The sequence below is a fragment of the Episyrphus balteatus genome, chromosome 3 (assembly GCF_945859705.1).
Source record: "Episyrphus balteatus chromosome 3, idEpiBalt1.1, whole genome shotgun sequence".
NCBI classification, from domain to species: domain Eukaryota; kingdom Metazoa; phylum Arthropoda; class Insecta; order Diptera; family Syrphidae; genus Episyrphus; species Episyrphus balteatus.
In genome coordinates, this window is record NC_079136.1 from 83,035,865 (window position 1) to 83,058,319 (window position 22,455).

General features: G+C 32.5%; 1 protein-coding gene across 1 annotated transcript in view; it reads left to right on the top strand.

Moving 5' to 3' along the window:
- The window catches only part of LOC129917123 (inositol 1,4,5-trisphosphate receptor), a 47,405-nt gene extending 24,950 nt beyond the window's left edge, over positions 1-22,455 (top strand). Inside the window, exons 4-24 of the mRNA XM_055997482.1 lie at positions 3,287-3,402; positions 3,459-4,191; positions 4,261-4,475; positions 4,532-5,002; positions 5,062-5,520; positions 7,212-7,387; positions 7,468-7,623; positions 7,683-7,833; positions 9,543-9,693; positions 9,896-10,410; positions 10,481-10,625; positions 10,697-10,834; positions 10,885-11,108; positions 13,970-16,687; positions 16,840-17,032; positions 18,553-18,675; positions 18,736-18,908; positions 18,968-19,132; positions 21,199-21,382; positions 21,448-21,668; positions 21,732-22,455. Coding sequence (XP_055853457.1) covers positions 3,287-3,402; positions 3,459-4,191; positions 4,261-4,475; positions 4,532-5,002; positions 5,062-5,520; positions 7,212-7,387; positions 7,468-7,623; positions 7,683-7,833; positions 9,543-9,693; positions 9,896-10,410; positions 10,481-10,625; positions 10,697-10,834; positions 10,885-11,108; positions 13,970-16,687; positions 16,840-17,032; positions 18,553-18,675; positions 18,736-18,908; positions 18,968-19,132; positions 21,199-21,382; positions 21,448-21,668; positions 21,732-22,301 — 7,997 coding nt within the window. The 3' untranslated portion in view covers positions 22,302-22,455. The remainder of the gene's footprint in view (positions 1-3,286; positions 3,403-3,458; positions 4,192-4,260; positions 4,476-4,531; positions 5,003-5,061; positions 5,521-7,211; positions 7,388-7,467; positions 7,624-7,682; positions 7,834-9,542; positions 9,694-9,895; positions 10,411-10,480; positions 10,626-10,696; positions 10,835-10,884; positions 11,109-13,969; positions 16,688-16,839; positions 17,033-18,552; positions 18,676-18,735; positions 18,909-18,967; positions 19,133-21,198; positions 21,383-21,447; positions 21,669-21,731) is intronic.

Consider the following 22,455-nt stretch of genomic DNA (forward strand, 5'->3'; position numbering starts at 1 on the left):
TGTTAGACCCAAAAAGTTGTTTGTATGAACTTGAAAAAAAATCGGCGTTTTATTTGACCTTTATAGAACAAATAAATCGATCGTACTTTTAAACTAAAAGATGTAAAGAAGAAATTTTTATTTTTGTAAATAAATAAAATATTGATTTAAAAGCGGATCTGGTTTACAGTATTTAGTATAGACATGGCTCCAATTGAAATTGAAATCATTAAACGTTTTCATTACAGACATCACAGACCTGCTCGTTAACAGAGAAATACTAAATATTTCTTAAGAGTTTGAGGTTTGTATTTTATTGTTTAAATTATGATTAAAGATTCTTGCGTTCAATATTATAATGAAAAATTATGTTTTCGAAGACGATGTACCGATTACATAGTACACTTGTAGAATTAATTTATAATTTCCCTTCCATATTCTACTTATAATTGAGGACTTTACATCAAAAAAGTACAGCTCCATTTTAAATTAAGGCAGATCCAAACTTTAAAAAACCGTATGTATGTATGCTCTGCATCTTCAACCGCTTCCATGCAGACAAATTTTGAACTCATGACTCAGTCCATAACTCGCCTAAAATGGTTAACTTGCCAACCGTATTCTGACTAAGCAAATTTAATCTTATAACTTTAAACGAGCTAAAATTGTTTATATATAAATATATATATATAAAATTGGGATCTCGGAAACGGCTCTAACGATTTCGATTAAATTTTCAGGGTTTGTTCATCTAAGCGAGTAAAAAGTTTTGGAAGCATTTTTTGAAAAATCCGCCCACTGCCACGCCCACTTTTTTAACATATAAGTTTTTTCGGGAACGGCTCTAACGATTTCGATGAAATTTTCAGGGTTTGTTTATATAAGCGAGTAAAAAGTTTTGGAAGTTTTTTTTTGAAAAATCCGCCCACTGTCACGCCCACTTTTTTAACATATAAGTTTTTTCGGAAACGGCTCTAACGATTTCGATGAAATTTTCAGGGTTTGGTCATCTAAGAAAGTAAAAAGTTTTGGAAGTTTTTTTTTTTTTAAAATCCGCCCACTGCCACGCCTACTTTTTTAACATAGTTTAAGTTTTTTTCGGAAACGGCACTAACGATTTTGATGACATTTTCAGGGTTTGTTTATCTTAGCGAGTAAAAAGTTTTGGAAGTATTTTTGGAAAGATCCGCCCACGGCCACGCCCATTTTTTTAATATAGAATTTTTTTTGGTAACAACTTTAAAGATTTCGATGAAATTTTGAGGGTTTGGTCCTCTAGGCAAATACAACATTTTGAAAGTATTTTCTCTTATATTATTTTTTTTTCTCGGAGACGGATTCAACGATTTCAATAAAATTTTGAGGGATGGTTCTATGTTTTACGCATTGTTCTTTTTCTTTTTGTTACAATAACTAAACATGTATTGATCATGTATTGAAACTTTTTAGTAATTTGTTGATTTGGTATCACTAATTATCTTTGTTTTACGTTTTTTTTTTTCGTTTTAATGCGAAGTATATGAATAAAATAACTCACAAAAAGCAACACCATTGACCTAATGTCAATCTTATAATATACAGGGTGTCCCAAAAGTAATGTATCAAACGAAATATGCTGATTGGGGAACTTAAGGGCTCTCAGAATTTGGTAACTTGTTCATCCCAAATTCTTAAGGTTTTCGATTTAATGCAATTCTTGTGAAATTTCGAAGAATCCCTACTTGGCAACAGTATTCTGCTTCCTGCACCCATTATTGATTTTTGTTTTTTTAAATTCTTTTACAAAAACATTGCCAAATAATTAGGAACAATTAATTAATCAAAATACGCCATTTCGCTGCAAATTAACTAACAGTTTCAAGTTTTATAAAAAATCTATTTCTAACTTTTATTTGCGACCAACACCGCAAAAAAAATTGTACGTTGTTATTGTAGTTTTCAAAAAAGTATAAAAGGTTCCAAAGTTGCAGTTAGATCGCCAAATATTACAAATTGAATTCAACAAAACAGGGTTTTTCAGTTGGTTGTTTTTTGTCCGGAAAACCCTGTTTTGTTGAATTCAAATTGTAATATTTTGCGATCTGATACAGAATAAAACAGAGACAGAGATAAAATAGTATTTCTTCATACAAAGTTTCGCCGACAAGGCTAAACTTGAAAAAAAGATTAACTTTATATTCACCATCCAAAACTTTCTGACCCGTAAATTAAAATTTGAACAAAAAGGGATCTCATTGCTGTAAGCATTTTCGATAATGCAGATTCCTGTAACCCTTCTATTCATTGCTGATCGTATATTCAAACTTAAATAAACTGGATTATAAAGTGGGAATGTGGTGTTTTGTAACCCGCGAAAAAACTGGTCATTGCAAACTCAAACCCACTCCAAAAAATTGCTGTTTACATTTGACTTTTTTCACTGAAAGTTATATTATAACATTTAAGGATACCGAGCAAAGCTCGGTCACCCAGGTACTAACAGCTTATTAGAGCTTGAAGGTGCATTGTAGTTAAATTTGGTTGCATGGTTGGAAGCTGTAGGGTTAAAACCTTCATAGCTGTCCATTCAATTGCCACAGTTTCGTTTACCTGGCTGCACACAAACTCTCTAGTTTCCCTGATGGTAATTCCATGCAAGTTACGCACTAATACGAAATTTTTTTGTTTAAATTTTGATATAGAAAACAATCAATGTTGCGCATACGCCACAGTTACCCATTTTTACGTAAAAACATGCCGGTTGAAAATTGTCCTTCGCTCTTTATGACTTACGTAGTTATCAAATGAAAGCATTGTGTTTGGAAGCGATAGAATGTATGGCTTTAGTATTTTTGTAATCAGGGAGACGAGGGCGTCAAGATCGGGTTTTCATAAAAATTATATTTTCGATGAACTTTTTCTCGAATAATGCGCCAATACCTACTCTAAAACGAATTAATTCATCATTTATATGATGGATTAATTGTAACACTAAGATCCATTAACTCATAGCCTTAGAAAAACGAATAATAAAATAGGGTGAAAAATAGTAATGATTCATTTGTTTTTTGTAAGCTTTAAAGTAATAATTAAGTATCTTATACCCTCTGACTTAGTAATGAAAATGTTCCGGGGCTTGTACTGTATCTTAAAATTTAATAAGTCTGCTTCACCAGCAACACTTACAGTTCGTTGCTTCTTGCTCGCCAAATGTTTTCCTCGTTACTTAAAAATCTAGAAACAGCTTTATTTACAATTAAATTGACATGACAAAAATAAAAAATTAAAACTATGAAAACTTTTTAAATTTCGATAAACTTGCTTTCAGATTGTCTCATCAAAGTATGTCCTATGAACAGATATTCAGCTCAGAAGCAATTTTGGAAAGCAGCTAAACAAAGTGGCAGTTCTAATACTGATACGAATCTCCTTACCCGGCTACACGTAAGATTTTATAATTTCCCAGGAAACCAATGTAATTTTTGTATTTTATTTTAAAGCATGCCGCAGAAATTGAAAAGAAACAAAATGAAACAGAAAACAAGAAACTCCTTGGCAGTTCAGTACAATACGGCAGTGTTGTACAAATGCTTCATCTCAAATCAAATAAATACCTAACAGTCAACAAGCGCCTTCCATCGTTGCTCGAAAAGAACGCTATGCGAGTTTACTTGGATGCAAATGGCAACGAGGGTTCATGGTTTTACATAATGCCCTTCTACAAACTACGATCAATAGGTGACAATGTCGTAGTGGGTGATAAAGTGATATTGAATCCTGTAAATGCCGATCAACAGAATCTCCATGTAGCTGCCAATTACGAGCTACCCGATAATCCAGGATCGAAAGAGGTTAACGTACTGAATTCATCAACATCATGGAAAATTACACTTTTCATGGAACACAAAGAGAATCAAGAACATATTTTGAAAGGTGGTGATGTTGTTCGTCTATTTCATGCCGAACAGGAAAAGTTCCTTACTATGGACGAATATAAGAAACAACAGCATGTTTTCCTGCGAACAACTGGTAGAACTAGTGCTACAGCTGCAACAAGCAGTAAAGCTTTGTGGGAAATCGAAGTTGTTCAGCATGATTCTTGTCGTGGTGGAGCTGGTCATTGGAATTCATTGTATCGTTTTAAACACCTTGCAACAGGATATTATCTAGCAGCTGAGCTTGATGGTGATACTACTTTCGAAGATGCTTCTGATAGTGGAATGAGAACAATGGGTAAGTACACATAACTGAAAAATGGCAAAGAATGTATTTTATCTAATCTAGAATATATGTTTTTTGCAGACAAATCGAAAGGCGAACAATTTCGTTTGGTTTCGGTTCCTTATTCAACGGAAATCGCTTCAGTTTTTGAACTGGATCCGACGACAATGACAAGAGCCGATAGTCTTGTTCCCCAGTCGAGTTATGTTCGATTGAGACATTTATGTTCGAATACTTGGGTTCATGCGACCTCAATTCCAATTGATATTGATGACGACAAACCTGTTATGTCTAAGGTCTGTTTACTCAGATTACTATTTTGCATCTTGATACGACTTAAACATATTTATAGGTTTGCTGTTCAGCCATCAAGGAAGACAAAGAAGCATTTGCATTGATTCCTGTTTCTCCTGTCGAAGTACGTGATCTTGATTTTGCCAATGATGCCTGCAAAGTATTAGCAAATGTGACATCTAAATTTGAAAATGGAACAATTTCGGTTAATGAAAGAAGAGCGCTGGTATCTCTGCTTCAAGATATTGTCTTTTTTATTGCTGGCATGGAAAACGAACAAAATAAAACCAAAGCACTTGAATTGACAATCAAAAATCCAATTCGTGATCGTCAAAAGCTTCTTCGAGAACAATATATACTCAAGCAGTTATTTAAAATTCTTCAAGGTCCTTTCCAAGAGAAAGATGGTGAGCCACCATTTCTTCGATTAGACGATTTAAGTGATCCTAAAAATAGTCCATATAAAAATATATTTCGTTTGTGTTATCGAATTTTGAGATTGTCTCAACAAGATTACAGGAAGAATCAGGTATGCAAACGATTTTTTTTTTTTGGATTCCCCAGATTACTAAAATATTTTATTTCTAGGAATATATTGCAAAACATTTTGGACTAATGCAAAAACAAATTGGTTATGATATTCTAGCCGAAGATACAATCACAGCATTGTTACATAATAATCGAAAACTTCTTGAAAAACATATAACAGCTTCAGAGATTGAAACATTTGTTGGATTGGTTCGCAAGAATATGCTTTGTTGGGATTCTAGATTCTTGGATTATCTATCTGATTTGTGTGTGTCAAATAGGAAGGCAATTGCTGTAACACAAGAATTAATATGTAAAAGTGTTTTGAGCTCAAAAAATGCTGACATTCTTATTGAAACGCATATCAAACGATCGCCTGTGAAGAAACAATCGAATCAGGATATTGATTTGGAAACATTGGAAGAAGATAATGATAGTTTGTTGGTAGAAATAAATGGTGATAATACAGTGATAAATTCGAATAACTATGAAATTCATTTGCAATGGAAGGGCCAACCGGTAAGTTGGAAAATATTTTTATTGTTTTTATAATATATTTTTTATGCTACATATATAAGCATACCTATGTATTTACAGCTCTTAAAAAGTTTAACATTGTTCAAAACTTAGTGTAAACCCTTCTTTATATTGAACACAACTTTGTTTTGTTATATCGTCCATTTTCGTATTTTAAATCAACTACAATTATTGTTTTTGACTTTTACCTTGAAAATAGACTTTGACTTTCTATATACGTTTTAAAAAAGGTTTTTCCATGTGGATGCAGATATCGGGATCTATCGTCTCTTTTGGCATCCATTAGCCTTTTTTCTGCTGTCTCACGATATTTTTTTAAGATTCCATGCCACACTTTGATGAGAAACGCTCTTTTTTTTTGGAAATGACTCGCGTTGCACATAGGAGTATTCTGGTCGAAAAGCTGGACAAAAGTTGATTTTCTTAAAATCAAAATTTTGAATTAAAGTTTTTACAAAGCGGATGCTAAATATACATGGGATCATATGATGCACTTCTTTTTTTTTGTGGTAAAGTTTTTGGTGTGTCAAAACAAGTTCAAAGTCAGCTGTTTATTTTCTGGAATTTTTTTTGTAATTTTTGCTGATTTGGAAGTTATAGTTAGAGATTGATTGTGAGCAAGTGTGCTTTTAAACATTAAATTTTCATATGAGAAATACAATTGCAGGTATTGAATAATCACCGGCACACAAAAAAAAAAGTGTCATGAACCAGAAACCAGACCTATCTTTCTATATGTTTTTGGGACCGCTGAATCCGAATTTCAAGTCCGTTTGGCCCTGTCACCCTCCAGTTATTATAGGATTATAGGGTTGTATGTCTGCAGGGGTTTCCATAAAACATACAACCTTATAATTCTCATCCAGCAAGTTGTTCACAAGCTTTAGCAGCTACTGAATAACCCGCTGGAGGTTATGATTTAATTCCTGATTTCATCATTTCGTTTATCCCCGTGTTATTTCTCATTTCCCGCATAGTACAAATGCGTTTTGTCACAAAATTGCACTTTTCGGGTGTTCATCAAATAAGGATAAGTTTAAGTCTTATTCTAAACAGACTATCAGTTACTATTTAACCCTGGCGGCAAAGAATTTTGAATTTCAATACATTCATGTTAGTTACTGCTTAATTTATGCTCTTGGTTTTTACTTTCTATTGGCCTTTGCGCTTTAAATTAAACCTAATTCAATCACTTCATAATTTTGATGCTCTTCAATTCTTCATCACCTCTTTAACTTAAACTTTTTTTATATAAAAATAGGAACATCGAAAAATAAAAAAAAATATCCTTGATACATCAAAGCTAAGAACAAAGAAAAAAAAACCGGTAACTTTTATTTAAAGCTTTAACTTTCTTGCAATATTTTCAAACACCTATGCAATATCTTCAAACAACAAACTCAAACCACCAACGATGCGTTTACTCACAAGCATATTCACATTTTCCACATCATTGGGTCTAGAAACACGATTTATGATGAAGCAAATCACCTTTATATTTTTCTTATGTCGGGTGATAAGGTGGCAGTCATTCATTTTATGTATTCTTAGCGTGATGTGTAACTTGATATAAATAAATTTGCAACTCAGTTTTTAAACATTTTAAATTATTGTGTATAAAAAAATTGAAGAGAAAAAATATTATTTATAACATTTTTTTTTTTAATTTAAAGAAATCGAAATCCATGGCAGAATTGGCTAGTTCATCATGTCAAGGTAGAACCGAAGAAGGTGAAATTCTCAATTACTATCGCCATCAATTGAATTTATTCTCGAATATGTGCCTGAATAGGCAATATCTCGCATTAAATAATCTCTCACCCCAACTTAATATTGATTTAATTTTAAGGTAAGTTTCAATTATAATATTTTTTTTGACTAACAAAGCTTTGGAGATGTGTTATCGATATTTTTTATATTTCTTTTTAGATGTATGGCAGATGAAACAATTCCTTATGAATTAAGAGCATCATTTTGTCGACTTATGTTGCATTTACACGTTGATCGTGATCCACAGGAGCCAGTTACTCCTGTTAAATATGCTAGATTGTGGAGTGAAATCTCATCAAAAATGTCTATTCAAGAGTATGTTATACAGTAAATATGGGAACAGTATTTTAATTTCTGTTTTCTTTTATTTTTAGCTATGACTACAAAAAACATCCTGATTGCAACAAGGAAGCAGTTCGTGCTAAGTTTAATACAACTATTGTCTTTGTTGAGAATTATTTATGTAATGTTGCAGTTAAAGCGTGGCTTTTTACCGATCAAGAGCAAAATAAATTGACATTTGAGGTAAGCATGTTTCATTAATGTTTGTAGTCTTAAAAATGCCTCAATTTAACAAAAAAAAAGTAGTTTTATGCTTCTCTGATTTATTTCAATAGTATTATTTTTTGCATATTATCGAAAAGTAATCCATGTTTTTTATTTATCAGTATTTTTTTAAATTAATTTTGAAGCATTTAAATGTAAAAGACAAGATTAAATTCAGCTTTTGTTTGTTTTGCTTCGAAAACTTGTAAATTTAGTTTTTATTTTTAATTTCAATACAACTGTTATATTATTATGAAAATTATTTCACTTGGCCGGGCACACAATCTTTATATCCACTTTTTCTTAAAATATACTCACAAAACTTTTTCGTTTTTCGCATAATGACAATCAGCTGGAATGCAAAAATGATTTTGATTCAAGGGATAGGATACAATTTTAGCAAAAAAATTAATTATTCGTCTAAAAATTGTCTTTCCAATTTCAATGGACAGGTTCAGAAAAGTTATGTTTATTTTTTAGTCAAGTTTTGCGTAACAAACAAAATTTCTCTAACTCGTCTACCTTAATTTTCGTTTAGAAAATGACCTTGATCTAATATCTAGTCCCTTTTATTTTCTAAACGTGTACAATAAAAATTCTTTGAGTTGCATTATTTGATTCAGAGTTGAGTCTCCTCCTTTAATGCTTGTTGTCATCAAACGATCTAGGGGCTCAATTCTGATAACCGAAACAATAGTAATTGAAGTGTTTCACGGGCTGTTCGGCAGTTGACACCGTGTTGTTTAAACCACATATTGGCCCCATCAATACCATCCAATTTTGGCAGAAAGAACTGTGTTACCATGTCGCAATATCGTGTACAAAACTCAGACTTCAAAATTTCGACAAACGAGTGCCTATGTGTATGAAAAGCCATGGAACCTTAGTATTGGAAAAAGAGTGGTTTAAAGAATACTTTTTAAATCTAAATCTTCCATCTAAAAACTTTAATTTTATGAAAAAATAAACAACGTTTTATCTTAAGCATTTGCGTGGAATTTTTCCATCTATGACAAATTAAACATAAATTAACCAAATTTCATGAGTTTACTATTAATAAACTAATTCGACACGTCTTTCTATCCTTTAAATACATATTTTTAATCAAAATATTTGTACGGCTCTTTGGTTCCTTCAATCTCTTGATCAATAAATCATTCAAACACTATGATTAAACAAATAACGTTTCTCTAACTATTTGCTGCTTGTTCACTGATAATTCCTATAACTTTTCCAAGCTTCCGTAAACAAAAAACTGTTGAAAACTATTGGTAAATCGCACTCTGATTACAAAATCTAGGTTACTCACTTTATTCATATTTAGAAGTTCTATATTTTGAAATTCTAATTACTTACTTTTGGCATTTAAGGGGCGATATAACATGACCGTTATTTTTTATTTTCAAACATCCCTCTGAAAAATCTCCAAAAAATCGTAGACACAAAGTTTGAAAAAAGTAGATCTCCTTTGAGGTTAGGACTCCCTGTGCAGGATTTTGAAATTCTTTAGAAATGCAAGCCTTGCCATCATAATTATATATCGCAAGTTTAAATTCTTTACCGAACTATTGGTTGAGTTATCTAAAAATCAAACCCATCATATTTAAAGAATTAAGTTATTAAAGTTTACGTTTTGCTCATTCGAAATGCATTTTTTATGAAATAGACATTTTTGATTTTGCTTTTAGGTTGTTAAGCTTGCACGAGATTTGATCTACTTTGGATTCTACAGCTTCAGTGATCTACTGCGTTTAACTAAAACGTTGCTTTGTATTCTGGATTGCGTTTCAAATAACAATACAAGTGCAAGTGCTCGTTACAATGCGAACGATGTTGAATGTAAGTAATATTGCTTTTCTTCTTCGTGTGATATTTTGTTGGGGTATTTATTTATTTTGCTTTACATAAAATTTCATATTTAAAAAACTCATACTTTAAGTTCGAACTGATATTTATTTGTGTTATCATATTACAAACTGATTTTGATGAACTTTATACCTTTAACTCCTTACCTTTTATTTATGTTTTTTTTTTCTTGTAGCTGAAGGCGGTGTTCTTCGTTCTATTGGTGACATGAATACTGTTATGACATCTCTTGCACTTGGTCCTATTGGATCTGCCATGGCTACACCGACAATTCAACAGCGAAAATCCATCAGTCAAATGAAAGAGTATCCACTCGTGATGGACACAAAATTAAAAATAATCGAAATCTTACAATTCATTCTTGATGTCCGTTTGGATTATCGAATTAGTTGTTTGTTATCGATTTTTAAACGAGAATTCGATGAGACTGAAACCCAACCAACCGAATCGATGATAAATGCCCGTCAAAAGAACATTGATCTGGAATCAATTGGTATTCAAGCTGAGGGAATATTTGGCAGTGATGGCGATGTTGCCAATTTGGATCTAGATGGACAAGGTGGTCGAACATTTTTGAGAGTGTTATTACATCTCATAATGCATGATTATCCTCCATTGGTTTCTGGAGCATTGCATCTACTTTTTAGACATTTTAGCCAGAGGCAAGAAGTCTTGCATGCTTTTCGACAGGTAAAATGATTCTTCTTTCTATCTATTTGAAATTGAAGTCATTAAATTGTTTGTTTAAATTGTTTTGCAGGTTCAACTTTTGGTTTCAGACAGCGACGTTGAATCATACAAACAGATTAAATCTGATTTGGACATTCTAAGACAAAGTGTGGAAAAATCTGAGTTGTGGGTATATAAATCCAAAGCAATGGAAGAGAATGCTATGGTAGTTCCTGGTTAGAAACATGAAATTCTTGTTATATCGTTATTCATTTTGGGAATCATAACAAAATAATCATTATTTCAGTTGATCGATCGCTAGAAAAATCACTCGAAACTACACTCAGTTCCGAATACAGAGCATCTCTGAGTCTGGAACAATTAACAGAGTATCAAAAAGTCAAGGACATTCTTATTCGAATGAATAAGTTTTGTGTAACCAGTGGTGAGTGAATTCACTTATCTGACATACTAATGTCTTTAGCTTTATTTAAGGTTCAAACATTAAACCACGCAAACATGAACAACGGCTATTGAGGAATGTCGGTGTCCACACGGTGGTTTTGGATTTATTGCAAAATCCCTACGATGAAAAGGATGATGTTCTTATGCAAGAGTTAATGTGTTTGGCACACGAATTTTTGGAAAACTTTTGTCTGGGCAATCAGCAAAATCAAGTGTTGCTGCATGATCATTTGGATTTGTTTCTTAATCCTGGAGTAAGAATACAAAAATATTTAAATTTATATTTAAACAACAATAATAATTTTCGATGTAGTCGATGTATTAAACAAACAAAAAAACTATTAAACATTTCTAGCTTAGGTGGTGGAATGACTTCGACAAAAATCTCTGAAATGTGAGGCTTTCAATGTGTATTCTGTGTGTGTGTGTGTGTGTGTGCGTGCGTGTGTGTGGACTTGATAACCAAATTGTAACCCTTTGTATTAGGTGTTTTCCATAAAGCCTTTTTGTTTTTGTATTAATATTACATTATTATTTTGTATTAATATTATTTTTTCCACTAACAATTTATCTGGCAATTGTGTTATAATATATTTTTTATTTAATAAATTGTTCCCTCTCAAAAGTAAAAAAATTAAAAAAAATTTACCATTCTCCAATGTGTTATTTAAAAAAACATTATCCCTATATGATAATAAAACTAAAAAAAAAAAAAAAACTAAATAAATACTTCCTTATTCCGTGATCTTTCTTTTCTATATAAAGTTTATCTTCTTCTGCTATAGCCAACGAAGAAGATAAACTTTATAAAAAAAAAAAAAAAAACAAAGTTAGAATAGAATAAGTTACAGAAAATTATTTATACGTTTGCGACTGATTTACCCGGCTCAGCAGGGAACACAATAAACTCGTGTGTTGTAGTCTATCTGACCCTCCCCCTGCAATATTCGTCTTTTAAATCGAACTTTATGATCTTGTTTTTCTACCAATAAAGCCTAGCCTGGAAAGTGCATAAGCCCGGAAGCGATAATGGCAAATTTTGGGAGTGGAGGTATAACCAGAATTTAAATACGCAGTTTTATAGCAAATAAAAACCGCTAATAATCGTTGCTTTCCTCGATTGCGATTTATTAGGCTTGCTATGGTCTCCACTTTAGAGCTTTCAAAGAAGACCAAATTTTTTTCGAAACGTTGCAAGAAAATGTTTTTGTGTTTTTTGGTTTTCGGTGCAACGACATTTTTTTTTATTGCAATTCAAAAGTCTGTACATTAAGCATAATTACATAATTACTAATTTATGAAAATTTCATACCTACGATTTTTTTTAAACGATTTTTTTGAGCCACAGCAAATAGTTATTTATTTATTTACGTCTATAAGTATTACAACTCTCTTAGACTATTTACAAAGATATTACTTAATAATAATTAAAAATAATTAATAAAAAATTAAAGCAATTAGATTATCATTAACATAATAAGTGATTTGAAATTATTTCTGCTTTGATTAAAATCAAACATTTGCATACCTATTGGTTGAATTTAACGCAAGCATTTGTTATCGGCTCATTTTGGCCATAATTTGTAGCATATCGTGAAATATACAAGAAAAAGTTACTTCTAGGTCTTAAAACTCTAGAAGTTGCATTTATACCGAACAAGGCTAAAAGAGGAAGACATTCAATATGGTTCGTTAAAACGTCTCTCGCGAATATTACCGAATAGTATGTTATTCTACTAGATAAAGGCTTTAAACCAATTAGACCAATTCAACTTTCGAAGAGCAAATTTAGTAAATCGTTTTTGAATTTTTTCAATGCGATTATAATCTTTTTTGAAAAGTGGGGATCGTTACAAATTTTTTGATGTCATAGTCGTTTAAAATAACTGCACTGTTATTGCCGGCAGCCTAACATGTTTGTTATCGATATAAATGGACCTCCTTGTAATATTAAGAGCCCCATTATGACTCGCGAATCCCTAGAAAAATTTGGTGAAACAAGGTTATTGATCCTTTGATAAGCCATTTAGCGTTTTAAAAATTCTATTTTCACATCGTTTTCTATATTTTGATGGCATTGCGGGTAGATAGTCGTAGTTTTCTAATCAGAGCACCACTATATTAATGTTTCTCAAATCGTTCGACTTGAGTCGAAAGTTCTACTCGCGAGTCATAATAGGGCCCTAATATAAATCGGTTACCTCTCGCGCAAGAAATCTGCTCCCAGCTCTCGGTCTATACAGAAATGCCTATTTTGAAAAACTTGACAAAAAAATTGTTTTAGTCAATTAAATTAATTTAAAAAAATGAACTTTATACATATGTAACTAATGTAAAAAATGTATTAGGTTTAATAGAAAATAAATTATAAGGTCATTTTTTTTTTTTAAGAATTGTAAACAAAAATCTAACAAACAACACCTATCAATTTTGCATCTTATTGATTTTACCAATTTGTTAAATTAATTTTATATCCTCATCGTAAATTTTAGAATAAAATATGTATTCTCAAAAACGGATTAAATGATTTTTAAAATCATCTGATAATTTTTAGTGATTTTTTTTAAGATGTTATTTACGGTACCCGCCATCCAATTTTTTTTAATTTCAACGTGGTCTTAAAGAAAAATTCCCAAATACATACCTATTTTATTGTACTGAAGTCTAAAAACAAACTTTTTTAAATTGTTTTCCAAAAAAATATTTTTATTTGGATAAAAGGCTAAAAGTTTAAAAAAATGATTTTTGATTTTAATTCCAATCAGTTGTGTTTATTACTTTTATCCTCCCCCTCCAAGCAAATGCTTCCAAAAATTACAACAAGTGTAAGTCTTTTTTGTACCTTTTTGTTCTTTGTTTTGAAATATTTGTTCCTATTATTTTGTTTTATCTTCTAATACCGCTTAACTTGGATATGTTGTTGCTGCTAGAATACCCATGGTTGTTTGTTTATACTAATTGAGAAAAACCTGTAAAACCAAAAAATAATAAACCCCATCCCGGGGAGTTTTAATCAGCATATTTGAATGCTAACTCCTTTCTTACTAATTTAGCTTAGTACCTATTTTTGTATCCTATTTAACAATTTATTTACTAATGAATAATATTTTTATAGATACTGGAAGCCAAAACTGTGTGTGCCATCTTCAAAGATAATCTATCTCTTTGCAATGAAGTTACTGACAAAGTGGTTCAACATTTTGTTCATTGTATTGAAATCCATGGTCGACATGTTGTCTACTTACAATTCCTCCAAACCATTGTCAAGGCTGAAAATCAATTTATACGCAAATGTCAAGATATGGTTATGCAAGAGCTCATAAATGCAGGCGAAGATGTCCTAGTCTTCTATAACGACAAAACATCCTTCAATCAATTTGTCACTATGATGCGAAAAACTAACAAAGAACAACCTTTATCCGATGACAATCCACTCAAGTATCATGTTGAACTTGTGAAGCTGCTAGCTTGTTGTACAATGGGCAAGAATGTTTACACCGAAATCAAATGCAACAATTTGTTGTCTCTTGATGATATTGTTACTGTAATTTGCCATCCGGATTGTATACCTGAAGTCAAGGAAGCTTATGTCGACTTTTTGAATCACTGTTATATCGATACCGAAGTGGAAATGAAAGAAATCTACTCGTCGGGACACATGTGGAACTTGTTTGAAAAGTCATTCCTTGCTGATATCAATCAGCTTATTGCCATCATTCAAGTGGAACAAAATAAAGCCCTGATAAACTATGTACTGACTGGAGTAATGACCATTTTAGGTACATTCTTTAGCAGTCCATTTTCTGATGGGAGTACAATTGTCCAAACACGCCAAATGATATTCGTGCAGCTGCTGCAAGCCACGTATAAATTATCTCAATGCAAATGGTTATCTCTAGCTGAACGTTTCAATGTCGAAAATTGCATTAAAACTCTCTCGGAATCAGCAAAGACTAGGAATATTGCGATACCATTGGACTTGGAACAAAAAGTAGTATCGATGTCGAGTAAAACGGCGTTGCTTACACGACAGACTACCAAATGGTTGCTGGCTTCAAAACAACCAAAGTACGATAGCGCTTACTATTCAAACTGTATGCGAATGGACCGAAGTATAATTGAAGGTCTTCAAGACATCGTATCTCTGTTGGAGGACCAATTGAAGCCATTGGTTGAAGCGGAATTGTCTCTATTAGTTGATATACTCTATCGTTCCGAGTTGTTATTCCCCAAAGGTACAGAGTCGCGCAAAAAATGTGAGAGTGGAGGATTCATTCGAAAACTTATCAAGCACACCGAAAAGCTTTTAGAAGAGAAAGAAGAAAAGCTCTGTGTGAAAGTTCTTAGAACTCTTCGAGAGATGATGGCTTTTGATGTCAATTATGGAGAAAAGGGTGATTCTCTTCGAAATTCTTTGTTAATTCGTTACTTTGGCAAAGGATTTTCACAGAAATCCATAGAAGGAGGAGATAGTCGTCGACAGCATATTGTTACACATGGGCCCGGAGCCAAATATCTTATTCGTGCTGGGAAGACACTTCATGAAGTTCAAAATCATCTAGATCGTGAAGGAGCATCAGATTTGGTTGTGGAACTTGTCATCAAATCTGTTCATTCTCCTTCAATATTTGTCGAGGCGGCTGAGCTGGGCATAGCCCTTCTTGAAGGTGGAAATCCAATCATTCAGAAGGGAATGTTCACTAAATTTCTCAGTGGTGACTTGAACCAAGCATTTTTCAAAGTTTTCTTTGAGAAAATGAAAGACTCACAGCAAGAGATCAAATCGACTGTTACAGTTAACACGTCTGACATTGCTGCAAAAGCTCATGAATCTAAGCCACATGATATGAGTTTAGAATTGGAGAAAATCTCACGAAAACATGGTGTGAAAAGCAATGGAGTGGTTATAACGGAAGAATTGAAGAAGGAACTGCACAATGCTGGACTAGCAACTGCAAGAGCTTACAGTCATGCTCGCAATATGGCTACTGGAGATGATACATCTGCATTGAATATATCAAGTCCTCTTGAAGATATCTTAGCTGAAAAACTGGAAAAGAACAAAGACAAAGATGATCGCAATAAACTTTCAAATAAAGTTCTTGTAATGCAACCAATTTTGAGATTTCTTCAGCTTCTTTGCGAGAATCACAATCCAGATTTGCAAAATCTCCTTCGAAATCAAAATCAAAAGACAAACTATAATCTCGTATCGGAGACTCTGATGTTCTTGGACTGCATTTGTGGCTCTACTACTGGCGGCTTGGGGCTGCTTGGCCTGTATATCAATGAGAATAATGTGGCTCTTATAAATCAGACGCTTGAAACACTCACCGAGTATTGTCAGGGACCATGTCATGAAAACCAAAATTGCATAGCAACTCATGAATCAAATGGACTGGACATTATAACCGCTTTGATTATGAACAATATAAATCCGTTGGGTGAAAATCGTATGGATTTGGTTTTGGAGCTGAAAAATAATGCATCGAAATTGCTATTGGCCATAATGGAGTCACGTGGGGATAGTGAAAATGCTGAAAGAATTTTATATAATATGAATCCTAAACAATTGGTTGAAGTTGCATGTAAAGCTTATCATCAAGAAGAAATGGTCGATGAGAGTGAACATGATGATGCTGAGCCTGAAGACGACGATGCTACAGTTTCACCTCGCGAAGTTGGTCATAATATATACATTTTGTGCCATCAGCTGGCACAGCATAATAAAGATTTGGCCACACTGCTGAAGTCTTCGGATGAGGCATTGAATTTCGATTCGAAAATGAGTCAAGCACTGATGTATTACGCAACGCATACAGCACAGATTGAAGTAAGTAAAAATATAATTCAGTAATTTTAATGAACAAAAGAAACTTCAAGGAAAGGCAATAAATATCAACTTCTTTCCATTGAAATGACTTTTGTTGATTGAATTGAAAGCATTTTAATTCATCTCAATCATTGCATATTTTATTTTTACAGATTGTTCGAAATGATAGAACATTGGAACAAATTGTATTTCCTATACCTGAAATATGTGAATATCTAACGACTGATACCAAAACTAAGATTTTAAACACAGCTGAGAGAGATGACCAAGGATCAAAAGTGGCTGATTTCTTCGACCGAGCCGAAGAGATGTTTAATGAAATGAAATGGCAAAAGAAACTTAGAGGTATATTCAAGAATTAAAAAAAAAAATCAATGAACACTAATTGAGAATTTCTAGGAAGGGGTAAAAAAAAGATATCGAAAAGATTCAAATTAAGCGTTGTTAGTTATCAATTAAAAGCTTCTGTTAATTTGATTTCTTCTGGAGTTCCTTTCCGTTCTCTCACAAAGAAACCCAATCGCTTCTGCATTATACTAGTTCTGTTCCACATTCAGTCTGATGTCGTTTTCCTTCACTTCAATGAAAATACCCTTTTAGTCAAAAAGGGCTACAGTTCTTTAGTCAGGAGCAAAATTGGTACTCCGAATTTACTCCAGATTTTTAGTCCGCTATTCATATATGTATTAGCACACAGACATAAATCCACAATTACGTATTTGACATTTGGCCTAGTGTTTTGGGTTTTTAATTTTTTCGATGCTGGATTGGAGTGAATAAAAACGGGCAGGTTCAGAGGCGTTACGAAAAATTAAGTCAAGTTTAGCGTCTCTGATTGGTTAGCTGTACAAAAAACTTCCAATTTAGGCAATTTTTTTTGTGACTTGAATTCTTCCTAACTTAATTTACTCACTTAATTTATTCACTAAATTTCTCTTCCAAAAATGACGTGGTCTGAACATCTTGTCCCAAATGTTTCTTGAACATGCCAAACGACATGAGAAATCGGAATCTAGTCATATTTGGCCTGAGTCTATTCTTACCTTTAAAAATTGTGCTATTTTCCGTAGAAGAAAGCGCATTTTCAAAAATTTGAGCAATCAGGTTTTAAAGTTTTTTTTCATGCTCTCAAAACTCAAATTCTAGAAATTAATTTTGACTAGATATTAATTTAAGTTAAGTCTTGCATGAGTCAAAAGCAAATTAAAAAAAATTTCACTCAATAGCTTCATCCTCCAATCACCACAAATAATATAAAAAAAAAATTTATTATTATCGTTTATACTTATCAACTACAAACTTAGCCATGATTTTTCAATGGTCAGTTGGACTATCAGAAGAATAAATGTAAATATAATAAAAACCGTTTATTCTCTGGAACAAGCCTTAACTTGGGTTTATCTGGCTAATGAAAAATTGGCTCTAAATATAATATAAAATAAAAATAATGTATAGCTGAATTTTGAAATATATCTTTTAGGTAAGTGTAGGTCAGTGTGGTGTATACGTACAATTATTTTTGTAAATCAAAAAATTATTTTGAAGGCTTTGAATAAAATAACAACAACTTTTGTGTTGCCTCCTAAAATAGAGGTTGGATTCATAGTTATTTCACGGGGACCAACCCGATCGTCAAACTCTTTTTTATTGGCTTTTTTTTTACCAATATAGCCAACAACGTTCATTTTCAAGTTTCAACGCTTTAATATAGCATTGAATTAGAGGCAGTGCGATCCAATCATGCATTTTACTTTCTAGGGAAAATTAGTTGGCGCCAAAATCACAATAATAAACAAAAATAGTCTAGTTCATATGTATGTATGTATAAAAAAACTTAACTTTATTTTTTTTTTTTTCTATTTAAGGTCAACCTGCACTGTTTTGGGTCAGTAGCTATATGTCATTATGGGCAAGTATACTTTTCAATTGTGTCGTTGTGATAAATATGATTGTCGCATTCTTCTATCCTTTCGATAACACTGTTCCCGGTAAGATAATTTTATATGTTAACAAAATTAAACATTGAAATTAATACTTTTTTGTTTTAGAACTTCTTCCGCACGTTTCTTGGCTTTTTTGGGCAATAATGTTATTTTCTCTTGTGATTGTCATAATGTTGCCACGCGAATCTGGTATTCGAACTCTAATTGGTTCAGTGATATTACGGTTTATATTTCTTATAGGACCGGAACCAACTCTTTGGTTATTGGGATCAGTAACTGTAAGTATACAATTTTTGGTTTTGATCATTTTTAAAATATTTTCTTTCTGTAAATACAGGTGGCATTAAAAGGAGTTCACATAATAAGTATCATGGGCAATCAAGGAACTCTGGAGAAGAACTTTTTAAAACTTATTACAGACTTTCAACTTTTTTACCACTTTGGGTACATATGTTTTGTCTTTTGTGGCCTTCTAGTTCATCCATTTTTCTATTCTCTATTGGTGAGTATAAATTAATAATATTGATGATATTTTATTTTCGTATGAATTCAAACTTTGTTTAATTAATTTTTGATTATTTTAATTTTATTTTTGGTTTCGCATCTCTAGCGTACTAGGCTTTAGCAAAGGCTTTTAGCGAACTTTGGGTTGTGTATTATTGTTAAAGTCCGCAACTTATTTAAAATATTAGTTTCAATATTAAAGCCAATGCAAAACGTGTCCTTTATTTCAGTCACCGAGGTAAAAATTTAGATTTTGAAGAGATCTGAAGAGCCCCTACATAACCGACTTCCATTCACGAGTTTCAGTCATTTTTTTGGACTGCTGTTAGTTTAGGTTGCGACCAGATGCTGACGACTGTACTATCCATACTACAATTACGGCCCTAACTACAATTTTCTTACTTCTGAGTTATAGAGGGAAGAACAAAATCAAATATCGCAATTTGCATATAAAAATGAAAAAAATCAAAAGTACATTTCGAATTTTCTGACGTATTTGAAGACCTAGGCTAAAAAACTAAATGAGGATAAATCAGAGACATTGCCCTAGCTCCAAATATGCAAAAAAATCAAAATCGAAAATCTTGTAGTTAGGGCCTTTACGGGCAGTGTACTGCCCATACTACAATTACGGCCCAATTACAATTACTACAATTTTCATACTTCTTAGTTATAGGGGGATATACTATATTATACCAATACCGCAAATTGCATAAAAAATTAAATGAAAAATTTGGAGTTTTGAGACTTTTTTGACCTAAGCTAAAAAAATAAATAAAAATATATCAGAGACAATGCCAACTGCTCAAAATACGCAAAAAAATCAAAATCATAAATTTTGTAGTTAGAGCCTTTACGAGATTTTGGGCAGTGTAATGCTGTCATAATTAGGATATAGAATGGCCCATTGTGATATTGCATTGCATGGATCTGTAGGATCTTCCTATGTCAAACTATTTAGTTTAGAGATGAGCGGATTGTGTATTTAATGCTAAATCACTGGGTTATTGCAATAATACTCTCCCAAAAGAATTTTTTGCGTTGATTTAATGTGAAGGTGTAGGCTGAATTCATACCCCATTCTCAACCATCTAAAAAAACCAGAATTTTCTTCAGGGTACGAGGTGCGAGGAATTGACAAAGCGTTCCAGAGCATCATTGCCATAAAAAATGCATCTTTGACTAATCGTTCAGACACGGTAAATTGTCCCTTCCATTCTTTCAAATTTTTTACACAAATACTAGAATGGTTGAGAATTGTTAGTTACGAGATAATCAAATTTCAGCGATCCACTAAAGTTTAGATTTACCTTCCGAAATCAACTGCATTTTATTTTATTTCGTCTCATTCCTTCTGCATTTTTTTAAACATTTTTAACCGTATGTATTTATGTATGTGAGTGCTTAACGCACTACTCCGTTCAAATAAATGTAAGAAATTGGGCCGTCTTCGGTTTTTAGATCATCTGGATACCTGGGGTCGAATCGGCTAAGGTGATATTTGATAGTTGACACTTATACTGCACAATTTTGTTTTTGCTTTATGGGCTGTAGACTCTAGACTCTACAGTGTAGAGCATACAAAAAAATGCAATTCTACTGTCAACTATTAAACATCACCTAAGCCGATTCGGCCCCTATGGACCACCCATATCATGTACAGTTTTTTTTTCTAATGGCCGGCTTTAACACAAACCACCTGAACTTTAGTTTTGAATTCCAAAGGTTTGATTGGTATGATGCCATACAAAATTAAGTGAAATTTAGGGGACATTTGGTTCTGGCCTATAAAAAATTAAAGCTTAAGTTCAGGGGCCTGTGTTGAGTACGGCCAATCTGATTTTTTAATATTAAACAAACGAATAAAATAAAATTGCCTTAGTCTTAATTCATCATCAACATCCAAGATTCGAAAATTTAAATTTTTTACTTTTGACGTTATTATTTAATTTCAATATTATTGGTTATTACTGAACGTTTTTTGAATCATTGTTTAGAATTATTTATAAATTTGCTTTCAAAAATACATGTAGTAGGTAATGATAACCTTTTTTATCTTTTCAGTTATTCGACGTAGTTTATCGCGAAGAGACATTAGTAAATGTTATTCGATCTGTTACACGAAATGGTCGATCGATTGTTCTTACAGCTGTTTTGGCTCTTATTCTTGTATACCTTTTCTCTATAATAGGCTATATATTCTTTAAAGATGACTTTTTAGTACCTGTTGATCCCGATTTGCCTTTAGGTAATAAAATCTCCCTAATAAATATATAAGTTCGTCGTGCTAACTTTAATATCAATGTTTTTTAGAAGAGAATGAACCACTTATAAATCACCTAACTGGGCAACCAATCGATGGTGATTCATGTATTTCTCCTGAAGATGTTGCCAAAATGCGTAGCGAACCAGCAGATGGCGAGCAAAAGGAACGTGCCTGCGATTCATTGGTCATGTGTATTGTAACAACACTGAATCAAGGTTTACGCAATGGAGGTGGTATTGGTGATATTTTAAGAGCTCCGTCTAGTAAGGTACTTCTATTAAATGCATATACTCTTTATTATCTTGTATTAATTTGAAAATTTCTCTTACAGGAAGGACTCTTTGCAGCACGTGTCATCTATGATCTTCTCTTCTTCTTTATTGTGATTATTATTGTACTTAATTTAATTTTCGGTGTGATAATCGATACATTTGCCGATCTCAGAAGTGAAAAACAACAAAAGGAGCTAATTTTGAAGAATACCTGTTTCATTTGTGGTTTGAATAGGTCGGCATTCGATAACAAAACCGTTAGTTTTGAAGAACATATCAAAAGCGAACACAACATGTGGCACTATTTGTACTTTATTGTCTTGGTCAAAGTGAAAGATCCAACCGAATTCACTGGACCCGAAAGTTATGTCTATGGAATGGTTAAAGCTGGTATCTTAGATTGGTTTCCAAGATTGCGAGCTATGTCATTGGCAGCAGTTGATTCAGATGGTGATCAAATTGAATTGAGAAGTTTGCAAGTGAATTTGGAAGAAACCCAAATATTGGTAACGAATTTATCACAGCAATTGCGCGAGCTTAAAGACCACATGACAGAACAAAGGAAGCAGAAACAGAGGTTGGGTCTATTGAATCCTGGGGCATCCTTGGCCGGATATCAGTTCGGTTGAAAAATATAGTAGACAAAAATGTGTGTATAGAAAATATATAGATTAGAAAAGTATATAAAAACAGTTATGCAAATGGCAGCGATAAATGCATTTGTAATTTATTTTTAGATCTGATAAATAAATAAGTTGGATGTTTGTGTTTTAAGTCAAATAA